Source organism: Lates calcarifer, linkage group LG17 (genome assembly GCF_001640805.2).
Source record: "Lates calcarifer isolate ASB-BC8 linkage group LG17, TLL_Latcal_v3, whole genome shotgun sequence".
Lineage (NCBI taxonomy): Eukaryota > Metazoa > Chordata > Actinopteri > Centropomidae > Lates > Lates calcarifer.
The window spans coordinates 18,880,475-18,896,975 of record NC_066849.1 but is presented as its reverse complement, the minus strand read 5'-3'; the positions used below and the strand labels follow the sequence as shown (position 1 = coordinate 18,896,975).

Below are 16,501 nucleotides of genomic sequence, written 5' to 3'. Positions count from 1 at the left end.
TGTTGTTTCTGGAATTACTAAAGAGAGGCAACAAACAGGTTTGGATTTTAAAAATATTTTCACCTATATCACTATTTTACATTATATTTCTCTTTTGTTTCAAAGTTAGGTTTTAAACGTTGAATTCGAAAACTGCTTTCTAAGGTTCTTGCAGTCTGTTTTTGCTTTTCTCTTGAGTTGGATTAAGGGTTACAGCTCAGATACAATCTTTCACTCAAACAGGTCAAGAAAACAGATGCCCCAAAAGACCTGTTGTGCACACCCACCTAAGATCTGGGCCACAAAACACCCTGAGGTGAGACTGGAGGTATGCAGGTTACAATGTGTGAATCTACAGGGAGAGTTTCTGTTTAAAGTGGGACGTCAACCCACTGAAAAGTGTGAAACTAACTCAGACCAGTGTTAAAAGTCTCATAGTAGATGAGTGCAGCCTCTGTCTGACATTTTTAAACTATATGTTCAGTAGTTTAAATGTTCCTTCATGACTACATGTTAATCAAAACTTAATGATTCTGATGTGGAAATTTAGACCCAAATAACAGAATGAAGCAGGAGAAAAAGTGATTAAACATGTGCTAAAACAAACCACTGTAACGATACTGTAACAGATACAGTATGTGGGCCTGGTGTTTGTTTTTAATGAAATCCAGTTTCATTGACCCATTTACAAGAACTCTGTGGTGTGCTTTTGTGGTTCACATTATTAAATTTAACTCAGCTATAAATTACGTAAGTAAATAGAGAAACTCACTTTTGAGAGGTAGAAAACAATGACAGAAGAGGCACAGATGTAAATATAGATGAAAATACACAAACAGAATATTTGAGCTGTGATTTCACACACCAAAACCAGACAGGCAGGTTTGACAACAATATAAACCAAAAATAAAAAATAAAAATCTACGTGGTTAAATGACTCACTCTGACTTACTCAGAAAATTGATTAAAAGCACCACCTAAACAATGATTAGGGAAAACAAAGTCACGAAACATCTTGCTCACTTCTTGCACTTCACCTGTGTTTTCTGTGTGAAAAGAGTGACCTCCATAAAATCTCACCTACACTGACTGAAAGGTCAACCAGGAAGCCTTCATTCTTGGTTTAACTTTAAATAGTCAAAGGGCATTTATACAGTGTAGCTTTACATTCACATAAGAACAGAACCCTTTGATTTCATACTTAAAAGCCAGGTATACTGTTAATGTTAAGGTAAAATACTTCTGAGGGGTAAAACAACGTAATTTAATCTGTAAAAAACTTATGGGAAGCTTCAAGTGTCTCTCTCTGTTAACAGTAATGGATAAGAGGTTTAACCAGTTAATTTAAGGTTTAAGTAGCTTAATGTGTAAAAGGAAAGTTAAGATCAGTTCAGAGAATTTAAAGAACACCATGGAGTGTCTATTATGCGATGATGAAGGCATTTTAAACTCTCTGAAGAGATGTTTTTCTTTCAGTGACTGGGTTTGGCATTTGTTTACCACCAGAAAAAGCTGCATGACATCACTTGTTCCCGTACAAAGTCAGCTTTAATTGTGTTTTGTTGTTTTTATCGAATGTCTGTGACCGTGTTTGGTGTTGGTACTGACATCTGAAATCTAAACCTTTGGCAGTTTTGGTGGAACCTGAGTTTCATAAATATCACAACAGCTCTGTTTCTATTCTGTGTGAAGTCTGAACATTTATAAGGCGAGACTCTGCACTTATGACTTCCGTCTGTTATTTCAGAGCACCCTGGTTCAAGCCCCCCTCCCTGCTGAGGTGTCTGTCCTTGAGGCAAACCACAATCTGATTCCTACCAACGACTGGACCAGAATAAGTAAGCGGGTGCTGAGTGTTGAGTGCTGATGTCTACCAGCTGAAAACTGAGATCAGACTCTGACCCATTGTTGTGTCTGAGACAGAGACCAAAATCTGACTCCTCTTGGTTAAAATTATCAAGCAGTAATAAAATCTGATTTTAAGTATTTTTAATAATGATATAAGTGAATATGCTAGTTCCTTATCTTCCTCTTATGTGTGTAAGAGTGTACTTTTCTCCTATTTCTTTCCACTCTCACCTCCCACCTCACCACTGCTGCGTCTCAAAATCTTAATAAGGCCTGTAACAAAAAAAACATTGATTTCATAAGACTCCTACCAGGTGTCAACAGATAAAATGTTGATGGTTAGTCAAACAGAATAATGCATACAAGCAAATTATCACCACTGCTATCAATCATAATGCTATCATTTGTTTTGATTAAAGCCAGATCTAATGTTTAATTTAATTAATGGATTTACTATTGAGTGTTTTATTAATTAATTGATTTACAGTTCAAAATCCAAATATATTCTGTTAACAGTATTATACACAGCATATCCTCACACTGACACAGCTGGGAACACAGAGTCTCTGATAATTTGGTTTGAATGATCACCTAAATGTTTAACTAATTATCAAAAGTGTTGATGATCACCTACTCAATTACTTGACCAATTGTTCGTAAATATTCCCAAAAACTCTGCTACAGTTTTTGCTACTCATACAAGTATTGTATGAGTATAAAAGCTTCTTCCTGAAACAGGTTGAATAAACCCCAGAGAATTTCTTCAGTTTGGCCTTCATCCATGTTTACAGCTTTGCATAACCTTGTATATAATTCACTGAGCTGCTTGTTTGTTCCTACGTGTTACGTGTTTACAAGTGGCAAAAAATAGCTGAGATACTTGTTGGAAAACCAAGTAAACATTGTACAAACTCGATGAGAGGACACTAGATTTGATTCGAGAAACTGCGTAGCCTAAGTCGACAATATTTGAGCTGTCACAGGCACAGCTTCTGTCTGTAATTACAGTTTTGATCCAATGAGTGTAGCTGGTTTCTCCAGTGAACCATGCCCTTGGCAGTAACATAGTTTTGACTCACACCGTTGAACATGATGTACCAATCCACTTGCACGCAACAGGCTAGACAAAGGCCCTCTACGATTTCCCTAACAAAGTGTACAGCTTACATACCAGTCAAGGTTTGAAGGAAACGCTGGAGACAAACATCCATTTCAACTGTTTTATTAGAAAAAAAACAATTACAAAACTTTGGTAAGATTGTGAATCAACAACTGCATTTGTATAAAAATACATTCGGTTTCTCAGTGCGTGCCAGGAAAGTCGCACAGCTGACCCTGAAGACCAGTTTTTTTGGAAGTTGAGGAGAAAACATGATCCTCGAGTTAAGTTTTTGGAATGTTCTTTGTCCATACGTTTCAGTGGCATCTCCATCTTATGGCTCGACTCGAACACTGAGCGGTGTGCTCTGGTTGAGCCTCACAAAAACGCCCCACAGCACTGAGGCATCTGGCTCCCATCAAAAAGCTTCAGACCACACGGCTCAGAGGTCTCCATCTCCTCCTCCTCCTCCTCCTCCTTTTGTTTAGCAGCTGGGAGAGCTAATCTATGAGCCTCGTGCAGCTTTATACACAAACTGCTCGTCCTATTTTATAACTGTGCTAAAGTCAACCACAGCTATCCGACACTTCAGTGCCTTAAAGCCTTGCATTAACACAACACTTCTCTTGGAATTCGTCCACATACAATCCAACCGTTTTTTTTTTTTTTTTGTTCTAAGTTCTTTCAGAATACATTCAGCTCCATTCAACTCTATGAGAGAACGACTCCCTGAAACTCTCATGCAATCTTCCACTGCAGATAATTAAGGCATACATAGTTTTCCCTTTTACATATTGTTACCTGCATGCATAAAATACATCTACATCTGCTTAGCTGACTTGTCTGTGCCACAATCACACCTTCAGATACAGTATGTGCTTAAGTAACAGCAGAAATCATCACAGACCCACTGCTGTTGAGTCACGCAATGCATAGCAATGTAGGCTGTTAAAAATCTACTGTGCTGCCAGGCTAAGGAGAGTTGGAAATTGAAAACAATAATTGCACTTCTTTCCTTACGCCACTCAAAGATGACAATGTACTTCTGTCAACTTATCAAGAGCGATTTTTTTTTCAAACATTTGAACACCAGTTGCAATTCCAACTCTCCACCTGACAAATATCAAGTGATCTTTCCCCACCCCCCAATATGTCCCAAACTCCTTGAATCTCAAAAAATCTCTTCACGTGAGGGAATTGTTGATTGGGAGGTATTTGCAGGCTCGCTTCATGTGAGCCAAAAAAAAATCACTTGGGAAGGACAGGAACTGATGTAGAGAAGTTGCTTCCCTCTCGACAGAATGAGGAAAGCATCCACTTTATTTTATGGACTGGAAAAACGAAGTGGCAGCTCCTCCACCAGGCACCCAGTTCCTGTGAGCTCCTTCTTTCTCTCCTGAACTCTCCGTGGCGCTCCGGTCCCTCTCCACAACACTTGGTGGGACCAGGTGCCATTTGTCAGAGAGAAGTAATCCAGGAGAAGACAAATCTCTTGATTCATTTCATTGAATTTTTTTTCAGTCGTTCGACTCTCAGGCAGGGCTCATCGTTCAACACGTCATGCAGCGAGGTCTCATGTTGATGGGCTGAGGGTTGGGGTCGATCTGTAGGCAGGAAATGGAAATAAAGACACGTAAGATGAAGGTTAAGTAAGCAGAAAATTCAGTCGCTCTCCAAGCAAAACATTCAGAGCTGTGATACATCCTTCCTACACCCACAGATACATTTTCATGTAGATACTGTTATACAATTCAGCTGTGATCTCAATCTTTGGCAGAGAAGAAGTGCTTGACACAAAAAAAAAAAATCTCTGAGCTTTTATATGTGCCAATCAAACAGAGTAAACCATGGGTGAGGATGGGCGGTTGTTTCCAGCATTTGGTGACTCACCTCGCTGTACACCGGCGGAGGTCGGAAGCGAAACTCTTGGACAAAAGCCATGAGGGGGCGCTCCAGGATCCCACTCAGGTCCTCAGCAGGCTGCAGGACCACCGCGCTGTTGCACTGCCCGGCCTCCTCCTCTGTCACCACAGAGCTGTAATCTGGAGGAGCTGCGGGGGAAAAGAAGCTGGGATTAGTCCACTGGTCTGACTCAACAGAACAGTACAGGTCCAAACACTAAGCTGCTGAGTCATCACTGCAGTTTAAACTCACATAACGTTTACTGCCTTTTGCACCAACAACGCTGATTTGATCCAGCATGAATCTCAGCTGAATCGAAGCCAGCATGCATAAACTTTGTTCTGACCCAGTGGTATTTTGGCAGTCGGTGATCATAAAAATAAAAGTGGAACAGGCTCACAAACCGATAGAGGTTAGAAAACGTCTTTGAAAGCAAAAAGCAATAATCTCTGAATTAAGTCGGTCCTCTACCGTCCACACTCAAGAGGAAAATGCTGGCAGGTGTTCCTGCCTTAGTTGTGTCATAAAAATAAAAATGTCTAGCCTCTCCAGAACTACTTGTTTCTGCCACCGCAGTATTAAAGGACACTTACGCTCAGGCTGCTCGGGGATGGCCATGCGCAGCCACTCCAGATTGACGCTGTACTGGCTGCTGACACTGGAGGTCCGGCTGCCGAAGGGATGGAGGGGGATGGTGCCTATGACCAGCGGCAGCTCCAGACACAGCTTTGACGTCCCAGGAACGTCAACGCAAACCTGTTAAAAGGGAAAGTGGACAACTGTTGGATCCAGCAACCTTCATGGGAAGAGAGGGCACAGCGTTTCAATTCAGAGGAAATAAAGCCACTGTTGACTGAGCTCACCTTGAGCATGTATTCCACTTTGATGATGCGACACTGCAGGATGGATGGGCCCACTGGGGGATTTTGATGGCGCGACCGTGCCAGGTCTCCCGGCATCTGGCCCCACATTGTCACCGCACAGCGTGGCCACCACCGAACGCTTCTGCTTCATGGTGCCGCGGGCGATGAACGTCTGTGTCTGAGTGATGTAGGCTTTGGGCACAATTGATCTGGAGGTAGAGTTGTCAAACTCTGCAAAGACAGGTATCACCTCACCTGCAGAGAGGGAAAGCATGTTAGAGATTGCAGGCACTTATAATCTGGCCAATAAAGAATGTGTTTGTAGAGGGTGTCGTTTCAGTTGCTAGACTCTTACCTGGTGTGTAGCCTTTGCGGTCAATCTTTGCAGTTACAGACACCTGTCCAAAGTTGCGATACCACGCCCGTGCCATCTTATCCTTCGTTCCAGCCTGTGGCGCCTGGGAATGATGAAACCCAATGAGCATGTGCCTCAGAACACCCAGAAAACCATGAAGTTTGTGACGAAACATTCATGACAAAGTGAGGGCCGAGATGCTCACCAGTAAGGCTGGTGTGTTGATGTCAATGGGCTCGATGACCGTGAACTCCTTCTTGATCTTCTTGACGGTGGCCCACGGCCTGTGTAGCTTAACTTTGACCCAGTAACGGATGCTGCCATGTTTCCCCTCGAAGGACGTGACCAGTGTCTCCTCTGGAAGCTGGAAGCTGAAATGGAAATTCATGTCTGCCAGCAGGAAGGACGGTTACTTCACCATTATCTGAGGGGAAGAAAGAAAAAAGAAAAATACATTTAAGTTAAAGTTCACAAACTTGTTGCTTTGTTTTGTTGCGTTCATTTTATGTCTAGGACTACAGGATATTGCAGGCAGCTTCAATCCCTCGATCAGTCTCACTCTGTCAGTATCAGGTTATTATCAGGAAGCAGGGCATAAAGAAATAAAGCAATTCAGCGCAATTAAATTTTCTCAATCTTTACTGCGGTCGATCTTCTGATTCTAAGTAAGGTTATTCATGCAGCACAATCAAGGCACATGCCTTCTTCTGCATGAGGAAATAAAGTCCAGATTACACTGCAAACTTTTGAATAAACGCTTATATTCTTTAAGAAATCTTTGTAAGTCAAGTCATCTTGGTGAGAGAGAATGAGCAGATCTTTTAAGCATGACTTTTGCTGAAATAGAAATCTCTCTGTCTTTCTTTGCAATCACATGGCCTCTGTGCTGGCTCAGAGGGGCGGTTCTCGCTCTATTGTGCTGACTGAGAACATGTTTTCCTCAAGCTGTATTGTACAGCCCGTCTCAACTGGTCTGTTTTTTTTCACTCCCTTGCTGCACAGGTCCGGGAACACGTGTTTGCATTTAACAGACTCAGTGTGTTTTGTGTCCCTTTGTTAGCTGCAAGCCCCTATTTGATTTACATTTGAATACTGTCACTGTCAAATCCTCTTAATGGGTCAATAGGGTTTTTGTGAATGTATTCTATTTCCAAGCACACCTCCAAAAAACTTATTTACCAAAGGCTAAACTGAAGTACATTACATTATTGGTTTTTAAATTGTTGGTTGTATGCAGGTTTTTTAAAGACCAATCGAAGCAGACAGACCGAAACAGGAAAACAACATAAAATCGACGAAGCCCTGGCTGTGAATTTCCTGTCTGCGCTTTAAACCAAAACAACTCTGCGCCCAATGAATGAAGACAGAAACCTGAGGCTCTCCCACTCATTTCACTGGAGGAAAACAACCCAGGATTTTCTCTGAATGAGGGAAACTCTTGTGCCTGTGCTATTTCTCCCAGCAGATGTTTTCATAGTAACAAAGCTAGTCAGCTGCTGCAGCTTGTTTTTCTCTCTTCCTATACAGTAAGGTGTTTGTATATGCATATCAAGTTAGTGCCAACAACAAAGGATTCTTATACGACAGAAGACATAAGTCAAAAATGCTTTCGATAATGAATGACTGGATGTTTGAATGCTTCTTTGTGTGCATTTTCTCTATCTGGATGTTCTGCTTTACTTCTTCAAGGAAGTTTTCAACGAGAAAGTGAACACACAAACGTCTTAGATATGCGGAAAACAACTAACAGGGGGGAGTTTGACTTCATTAGACAACCAGAGGAAGCAGGGCTGTTCGTGCAAAATCATGAAAACAACACTATTCCCAGTTTGCAGACAAACAACTAGCCCCAGTGTCCCCAGGCACATGAACCACTTGGTGTTTAGTCAATGAGATGACGCTGGTTTCTGCTGTTTAGAGACAAGGATGCACCCCTCTCTCCCATCACCGTGCCTGCTGCACAGCGGACTGACCTGCCTGCAGCAGCACCTCTCTCCGGTTCAGGTACTCCACCTCGTCGCTGTAGTTCTGGGTGTACGCGGTGCTGGAGCCCGCGGACCGGGACTCGGTCCAGTGCACTTTTGCGAAACCTTCGGCGTGAAGCTTCAGGGATTCTATCTTGCTCTCCCCGGAGAGCTCCAACACCACCCGGCCGGACACCACGTCCCCGCTGCTGAACACAGGGGGACAGTCCACCTCCGGAGAGTCGAAGACGATGTCAAACTTTTTCAACTTGTCAAAAATAATCATTTTTGCAGCTGCTGTGCGAGTCCTCTCTAACGCACTGAGTGATTCCTTTCTTCTTGTTCCGCAGTAAGTTAAAGTACGATGAAGTGAGTCTTCAGGCTGCTGATGTATCTTGCCCACTTGTTTAAAGCTCAAACTGCTCAGCACTTTCGGATTGCAGCCCTATTTGCAGCCTGAAAACAGTGGGCGTGGTTATTTCTGAATTTATTATGTAAGGCCTCAGGAGAGGTTTGAAGGCTGGGCGGTGCTGCCTTCATGTGCTTTTCTTCGGCACCGACTTTTCAGCTCTCGAAGTTGCAAATAAGACATGACTGGATTTGACTGCTTTGTTCAGTGAAAAGTGACACCAAAACTTATCAAGAAAGGTAAAACAGTAAATACATAAACACCGCGGCAGCTGTTTCCAATAAGAAACACACTTTCAAACGGAGGGGAGCAGGAGTGATGAGTGAAATGCTGCTGCTTAGTTTTCTTTTGTTTTTGTGAGTTGAAGGAGGGAAAAATCAGGGCAAAAATGTTTTACTTCGTTTTGTAAACAACTTTCGATTGTCACTTTGTCTCCACGGGTTTCTGCAGGTTGCTGTCTTGGTGTGGGAGGAGACAGCAGTTAGAGAAACATCAGAACAAGTCCGGACAAAGGCTGTAAGCAAAACCACCTGATGATGTAAACATTTATAGAAAACAGCAACCATTATGAAACGAAAACTAAAAGCACATCACATATACTGCCACAAAGCTGCCACAACTTCCATGACAGCCATACCCCTGATAGTCACATTATGACTACTTGGATGTCATTAAAAATTCCCACTGCCTTAAATATATTTACCACTTCAGCAAGCTCTTTTCAGAACACCTTAAATTTCCAGACTGACCCTAAAGGCAGCATAATAAACATGCAGACTGGGTGTGGAAGGAGCTGAGAGGAAAACAAGGCCTTGTGATGATTGATGGTTACAGGTTCTTAGAAGAAAACAGGCCTACTGGGCATGCCTCAGTCTGGCAGAGATCCTCCCTGCACAGCTCAGAGGAAAATAGTTTCACTCGGGACCCAAAGCTGTTTACTTCGCTGCTTCTATGTCGCTTTGAACATACTGTTACGCTGGCTCGGCTGCCACACACATGGAAAACACACAGCTATGCACAAAAGCATGCAACGTATGCAGCCAAATCCTCTTGAAAAACAACTGCAGGCATTGTACCTTCGATAATAAAGTAATACCATAGAGATAGCACAGGAGAACTACAAGTCACCACTTAAAGAAAACTTGTGCAGGTCACTTGCAAGAATCAAAGGGTGCAGCCTTTTAGCACCTAAAATTAGTCCCAACATTTGCAGACAAAGCAAGTTCTGAGCAGAACTAATTCCCATCCAAACTCCTTTGCAATCAATAAACTAGTCAAACATCTCTAAGTTGTTAAGCTGCGTTGCTCTCCTCCCTCAGTTCCAAAGCTTCCATACAAAAATCAAGTCTGGTCTGAGAAAAACAAAGTTGTTTACTCCTTTGTTCCAGGGGATGAGGAGTTAGCTGTCCACTGCCACCAACTGGTGATGTGGAGGCAGTGTGCACAGCTGCAGGACTACAAGGATGCGGTTATAGTCAGATATCTGCAAATCTGGGAAAAGTTTTAAAAATAAGTGTATCCCCTGACTTTTATTTTACTGCTTGCAGTTTGCTATAATAGTAGCAAAAACATGTTTACACTGCATATTACCTGCAGTATGAGCCATTGATTTGCAAAAAGTAAAATTAAAATTAAAGTGCAAATTAACAGTAGATACATGTTCATATTTAAGGAGGTCAGTGGTCCAGTTTGCCTTAATTTGCCTGTTTTTACTGTAAATACATTCAGGAAGTCTTGGCCAGCGGTAAAAATAAAGCCCAGCATGCCACCTGCTGGTGACTAGGAGTAGTGCCTGGCACTGCCTGGGCCTCTTGGTCTCTGATAAGACGAACATGAGGTTCCCTACGCAGAATGATGGCCTTGATAAACGTTCCCGCTGTGCAGATGACTCAGTATGATCAAGCTAATCATGGCTGACAACATGTTTGCCACTACTACAGTCTAAAGTAAACATATTTATCCCTGTGAGTTTCTTTTTGAGAAAGAAGAGCTGCTAAGTACATAAAATTATAAAACAAATATTAACATTGAAGCCCTACATACTTTAATGTAGCGATGGGCTTGAGAAAGTGTAATTCCTCCTGTGGTGTTTGCAACAGAAACAAGTCTGACAAGTTGATACATTTCTGTCTTTAAAGGAACAAAAGTCACAACAAAAAAAAATGTTTGTGAAAAACTAAAACACGCATGAGCTGAAAATAACACAATATTGTAAAATGAATGGAGAGCAGCAGCTGGCTGCAGGGTGGAGGATGGGGGGAGCCACGTGTTGTTTTCCTTGTTGCCGTGGCAACACAGGCTGCATTTTTTAAATATCCCCCACCCCTTCCTCTTTCCTTCCTTTCTCCTCTGTCTTTCACCTTCTCCTTACTGCCTGCTGCTTCTAAATAGAACCAAACTCTACTTACACTCAACATATGTATTTACTAAATCGCCCAATCAGCAGGTGAATAAAACTGATTTTGTCCCTGAAAGGATTTTGAGGAAGTACGTGAAAAGGTTGAAACTTTGCAAAAACCATTAGATGTGTTATTTCCTGTACAGATTCTGCAGATAACACTGGACTATACAGAGTCTAAGTCGGTCTAAGAAACCACTATGTACTGACAGCACCTTACTGGTACAAGTAATTGTTTAAAGCCTAGAAAACAAAGTTGTATGTAATCGAACAGAAGACTAAAGTCCATTTATGGGTAAGGGATGAAGAAGCATTCTGGTGCTTTCTAACCTCCATCCATGTAAAAGCAGTAATAGCATTGGACTCTTTCATAACGACAACATTTTTACACATTTTGTCATTAATTTATGTTTGTTATGTTCTATATTTACGGTGTATAAATCATCTTAGAAGATCTTTATAATACATTATCATTGTATTTAAAACATTTCACTGGCTATATGTAATTCTATGATATCTTATTTGTAGTAATATTTGGTGGCCCCAAATTACTGAGAGTGGAAACAGAGTGAAAACTGCATAATCGAGAAATCCTGTGTGGTGACATCAAGTCAGTTTTATTCATGTAACCCAATTTGTGGCTTTGGGTGATCACATCCTTTATTATAGTATGTTATATGTGGTTTTATTCAGAGATATTGATGTATATATAATCAATTGGGAGATTGTCAGTGGATAAAATAACCAGTCACAAATGTTTATTTTTGGCTAATTAAGACAGAAATCCACTTTTGGTTGGATGGATAGTAGACTTCTTACTGCATATATCTGATATCGTCCTCTCCTGTGCTTTATTTCAAAAGATAAGTTAAGCAGAGGAAGTAGGCATGCAGTTGACTGAGAGGCATCTAAATGGAAATGTTTCCCAGTTTTTGTTTCAGTTTTGATTTTGAGTCACTTCCTGTGTGGGGCAGTTTTCTCATTGGTGTTCTCACGTGTTATTGAGCATAACTGGAGGAAGCAACAATAGTGGTGAGTTATCATACCAAACATTTGCTTTTTACAGATTTTCACTTTTTTGAATCTTGTGTTAATAAATGTTTAAAGTTTTGGGGGGATTTTTTGCTGCTGTTCAGACTATGTTATAAAAAGTCTGTATTAGCTTTGATAACTGATCGTAACAGGTAACATTTTCAGTATTTTAAAGCCTAAATAATTAAAACAAAAAGACTGATGGAAAATCATTAATTGATATGTTAGTTGTGAGCACCTCAGTCAAAGGATGACGTGTTACTTTTTCACATTTAGCCTGAAATGTAGGTTGGGTGTTAACATACAAAACCTCCCTGTTGCACTTTTAACCACAGCGCATTAATGATGCAGCTTTTGCAACAGTAAATAACCAGGGGATGACGTGCTGCTTGAATGAACATTTTAGACTGACTTTTAAACTTGTGTGTATTCTGCTAAAGTAACAACAATAACTCAGGTTTTAATCTGAGACTCTGGACGTGCTGTTCATTCCTATTTACCTGTCAAAACAGACTGGGGAGTCAAACCTGTTTACAAAGCATCTAATGAAACATTAACAGCTATCTACAATTTATTTACCCAGCTACTTCGGCCTATACACTGTGTTTCAGTTGCCCGGTGCCTTCAACACCAGGAGAATTTCACACTTTACAGTGTTACAACCTGTACAACACAGCACTCAGTAAACCAGTTGTGTTTATTTGGACTCAGCACTAATGGATTTGTGTTTAATGTTAGGATTATGTTATCAGGCAGATGTATCTGGGTGAGCCTGTGGCGACTTCTCTCCCAGGTTTCCATGCAACACATTTGGCCCAGGTGGCTTCCTTTTTGCAAACTGCAGCGACTCAGAGACTCAGAGGCTACCAGCTGGCACATGACAGAGCACATCAGCAGTTTTATACCACCAGCAGCTGCAGTACATGCTGAAATACAGTTACTATGTATATCGCAGCAAAATTACAAACTATGGATTATATCTTACAAAAGGGAAAGTGCAAGAGCTAGAACAACATCAGCACAAAGGATACAAATGTCCCTCCTTGTAAAGAAACGACAGTGCTAGTCTGCAGTTAATATAGCCATGTTTATTTCTAGTCACCTTTGGACCATTGTAACAGTCAGTGCATCCCAGCTGAACCTGTTGATGGATCATATTTGGCTCTCTTTGCTGAAAAAGCACTATTGAAATGCATTTATTTGTCTAAAACCTAACTAAGAAGATCCACATTTTGAAAATGTATTTGCAAAACACAGAAATTTGCATGACTTAAATGTTACCAGCAACAACAAAACTATGAAAACAAATCACACGATACAACTCTGCAAGGTGGATATATGATTGTTTGCAAGAAAGAACAGGGAACTTTAATCTGCAGCTTCCACCACTGACCTCGGATCAGATGCTGTCTCTTCCTGAAGTAGGTGATCTTGGAGGTGTAGTCGTTATAGACGGAGTTCATGCCACGGTTCTCCAGCCAGTGTGCCGTGGCCACCCCTCTGCCCTGCACCTTCATGGAGTGCACTCTGGTGTCCCTGCGGAGGTCCAGGACCACCTGGCCAGACACCACCTCCCCCCCGGTGAACGCTGCATCAGCCGGACCATCCAGCTCCAGCGTGAAAGACTTAATTGAGCTTAACGTCATTCCTGAGTGCAGACAGGAAAACCATGAAAACACACTTAACCGTGATGTACAGTAACGTAAGAAGTGTGAAGAACTGATTTTCAGGTGTTGAAAACCGAAACAGAGCCAGGAGGCACAAATTATTTAAGCGTCATAAATTATTTGTGGCTTGTTTGGACACGAGGAGACCCCTACAGAAACAAATGACTGTATTCGTTTTTTACATAATTTTGTGCAGTGTTTCTGGACCGCCTTTAAACGTACTCTCGCCATTCAATAGGAACCTTAATTATTATTTATTGTTTCAATTTTATATCTCGGGATCTTTAGGGTGGGGTTGGGTGGTTCTGCGCTGGGTCCCTGACATCCCAGGGTCAGCCCTGCCAGTAGATACTGTCGTGAAGCCTGCTGTTTGTTTTTAAAACACGTATTAGAAATGTTTAATCATAATAATACATGTTTCTCTTACAATAGCTATTAAACACTACTAAACAAAGTAGTGATTAAAACTACAGTATATGTTAACGTTTTTTGCTTAACTTTACAATGTCATGCTTTCATTTAACCAACACAAAAACAAATGATTATCTTTTCATGACTACTAAACAAAATTGGTGAGACTGTTTGGTTTGCTCATTGAAACACTCTCACATATGAGGTCAAATAACAGAAATTACACTTTCTATCACCAACATTTAAATAATACTGTAATCTAAGTCGACTGTCACGCTTCTACCGCCCGGAAAAGTAGATCTGTTCATGCAGTTCTTGGTAGTTATTTACTGTGGGTCTAATATTGTTTACTTTTCCCGTTATGCGGGATGTTTAACGCACATTTTATAAACGCTTAATTCAGGTCTCAGCCAATCAGGATCGGAAATCGGGACTGCGTTTTTTTTAATATAAATAAATAAAAATACGAGATGTAACCAATGAGCTGATGTTTTAAAAAGCCTCAAACTCACCTGTAGTTTAGGGAGCGGCGGAGAGAGGAAGTTCAGAGCAGAAGGCGAAATTCACGGCAGAAAAGACCAAACTGTGCGGGCACCCCAACTGGCTGTTCAATGGAAGCCCGGCTTTATAAACGGTGGCAGGTTTAAACGCCCATAAACACAGCAGCTCTCTGTTTTACACCAATGACAAAGCGCACATGCGAGTCACCCCCGCCCACTTTTCCACGGAGGAGGAGGTGGAGGAAGACCGCGTGGACTGTCTGTAGGTCAAGAAAGGGAAAAATTGATTTTCCGAATGTACCTTTTAAAAATGAAACTGTGTGTAGCGTATTCCACCCGTCCGTTTTTGTCGTTTACTGGTGTATTTCCTCTCATTCACAGACACGAAGACGCACAGAATACTTAACAGTAAAATTTGTGTTTTGTTGTCGGATCCAGGCTTTTATTTTGAAAGTAGCATGTGCCTCTTAGCTAAACGTAGATAGTAGAATGTTTTGCTCTGTCGCTCCATTCTTAAATCACTTGAGTGTTTTCTCCTTCATTTTTATTATAATTAGAAACAGAAAAACACCAGTACAGAACACACAAGTATGATGAGATAAATATTAGCCTATTTCACAAAGTAATACAAAAACCATTTACGAGTAAATGAAGATGAGAAGCAAAACAAAATGTAATAAAAAAAAAACATTTAAAAGGAGAGTTCTGATTCACTTCAGTAAATTGTGGTTTCTGTAGTTGTTTAAAGTCATATGCCTCAGCAGTGGAGGTAGTCTCATGACAACCATGTCACATGTTGGCCTAAACTTAAGTTTATGACATGATCACATCACTAAAGCAGTTGTCTTTGTAGTTGTAAACTTTTTCAGGAGTTTACATTTTAATAAAACCTCACATATGATGAATGAGAATTCACTAAGCCATAAGCTGACTTTGTGTCCTATAGTGTCTGCAGAGATATTTGCATTGTGCTCAGATGTCAACAACAGTGTCATTCAAATTAGCAAGGTCACAGGTGTGACCTGAGCAGGACCTGCTACCTGCTCACTCATTAATGTGGACTGTTTTTAAATGACTGGGTGAAAAAAAATGCTATAAATTATGTATGAATTTGATACATTCATTTGTTGAATTAAAATTCTGTCTGAAAATTCACCTATATGTGGCAAAATGAAACAAGCACTGTGTCTATTCTGGAGTGTAATCTGCTATTAAACCATGTTCTTGCATCTGTACCCCACAGACCTGAACCTGGACTTGTTGGACAGTTAACATTGCGGTCCATACCTGGATTGTTGTTGTCTGGGCAGGTTGATGAACTCCAGATTCTGTTTATTTACATCTGCTTGCCTGCCAAATTTTTATCAGCAGAACCTGCATCTCAGGGTCAAGGCTGTGTTATTGCTACAACATAGATTGTTTTTACAGAGTTTTGTGGTCAATCATGTGAAACAGACGCTAACCTTCTTCTTAGCGGTTTAGCATTGACAGTGTAAACAGGCTGGAAGTAGGACAGTCAAGTTCGAGGCTGCTCCCCTCCCTGGCCTAAATGTGACAGGCGAGGCTATAAGGTTTATGTTTAAGCCACCTAACTGCTAAAGCTGCACTTGCACACTGCTTCAACATTTCACACTCTGATGGCCTCTGTCTTGTTCTGGGTAAAGGTTTAGTTATTTATCATTCAAGGAAGATTATGAACATTCTTACGCAGTTGATTGAATAACACATAAACTCTGATAGATGATGTGACGGCGTGGGCTTTGGTTGGATGCATGTTTGAAATTTGAAAGAATTCTTAGTTCTAATGAGCTGAATTTCAAACCTCAGGGTATTCTCAAGGGTTTAAGTTCCACACATGCTGCACCTCTCCTGTTGGGGTGGTTGAAAAGGATTCTGGGAAATGTAGGAACCATTAACCCCAGGAGTTCAAGGGGTTCATTGCATGTCATTTATTTATAAAACACACACAAATACGCCATGTGTCAACACAGTCTCATTACAGTCACTTATTAAAAACGTTAATTCCTTTAGAAATCTGTTTAAATCAAGTGATAGTCATTAGTTTTCATTTCCC

The 16,501-nt window shown here is 41.0% G+C and overlaps 2 protein-coding genes across 2 annotated transcripts; both read right to left on the bottom strand.

Moving 5' to 3' along the window:
- Window positions 1-3,033: 3,033 nt before the first annotated feature.
- Window positions 3,034-8,446, bottom strand: LOC108896140 (arrestin domain-containing protein 2-like). Its single transcript, XM_018695161.2, is given in 10 exon segments — window positions 3,034-4,530; window positions 4,817-4,977; window positions 5,422-5,584; window positions 5,692-5,753; window positions 5,756-5,785; window positions 5,788-5,946; window positions 6,047-6,149; window positions 6,252-6,422; window positions 6,424-6,470; window positions 8,020-8,446. Coding segments are annotated over 10 exon segments (1,227 nt in total). The 5' UTR covers window positions 8,297-8,446; the 3' UTR covers window positions 3,034-4,476.
- A 4,081-nt stretch (window positions 8,447-12,527) lies between these two features.
- Window positions 12,528-14,630, bottom strand: LOC108896149 (arrestin domain-containing protein 2). Its single transcript, XM_018695173.2, has 3 exons — window positions 14,440-14,630; window positions 13,243-13,497; window positions 12,528-12,990 (listed from the first exon to the last, which is right to left on the bottom strand). Exons 2-3 carry the CDS (start codon window positions 13,493-13,495, stop codon window positions 12,971-12,973), a joined length of 273 nt encoding a protein of 90 aa, XP_018550689.1. The 5' UTR covers window positions 13,496-13,497; window positions 14,440-14,630; the 3' UTR covers window positions 12,528-12,970.
- Between the last annotated feature and the right edge of the window lie 1,871 nt (window positions 14,631-16,501).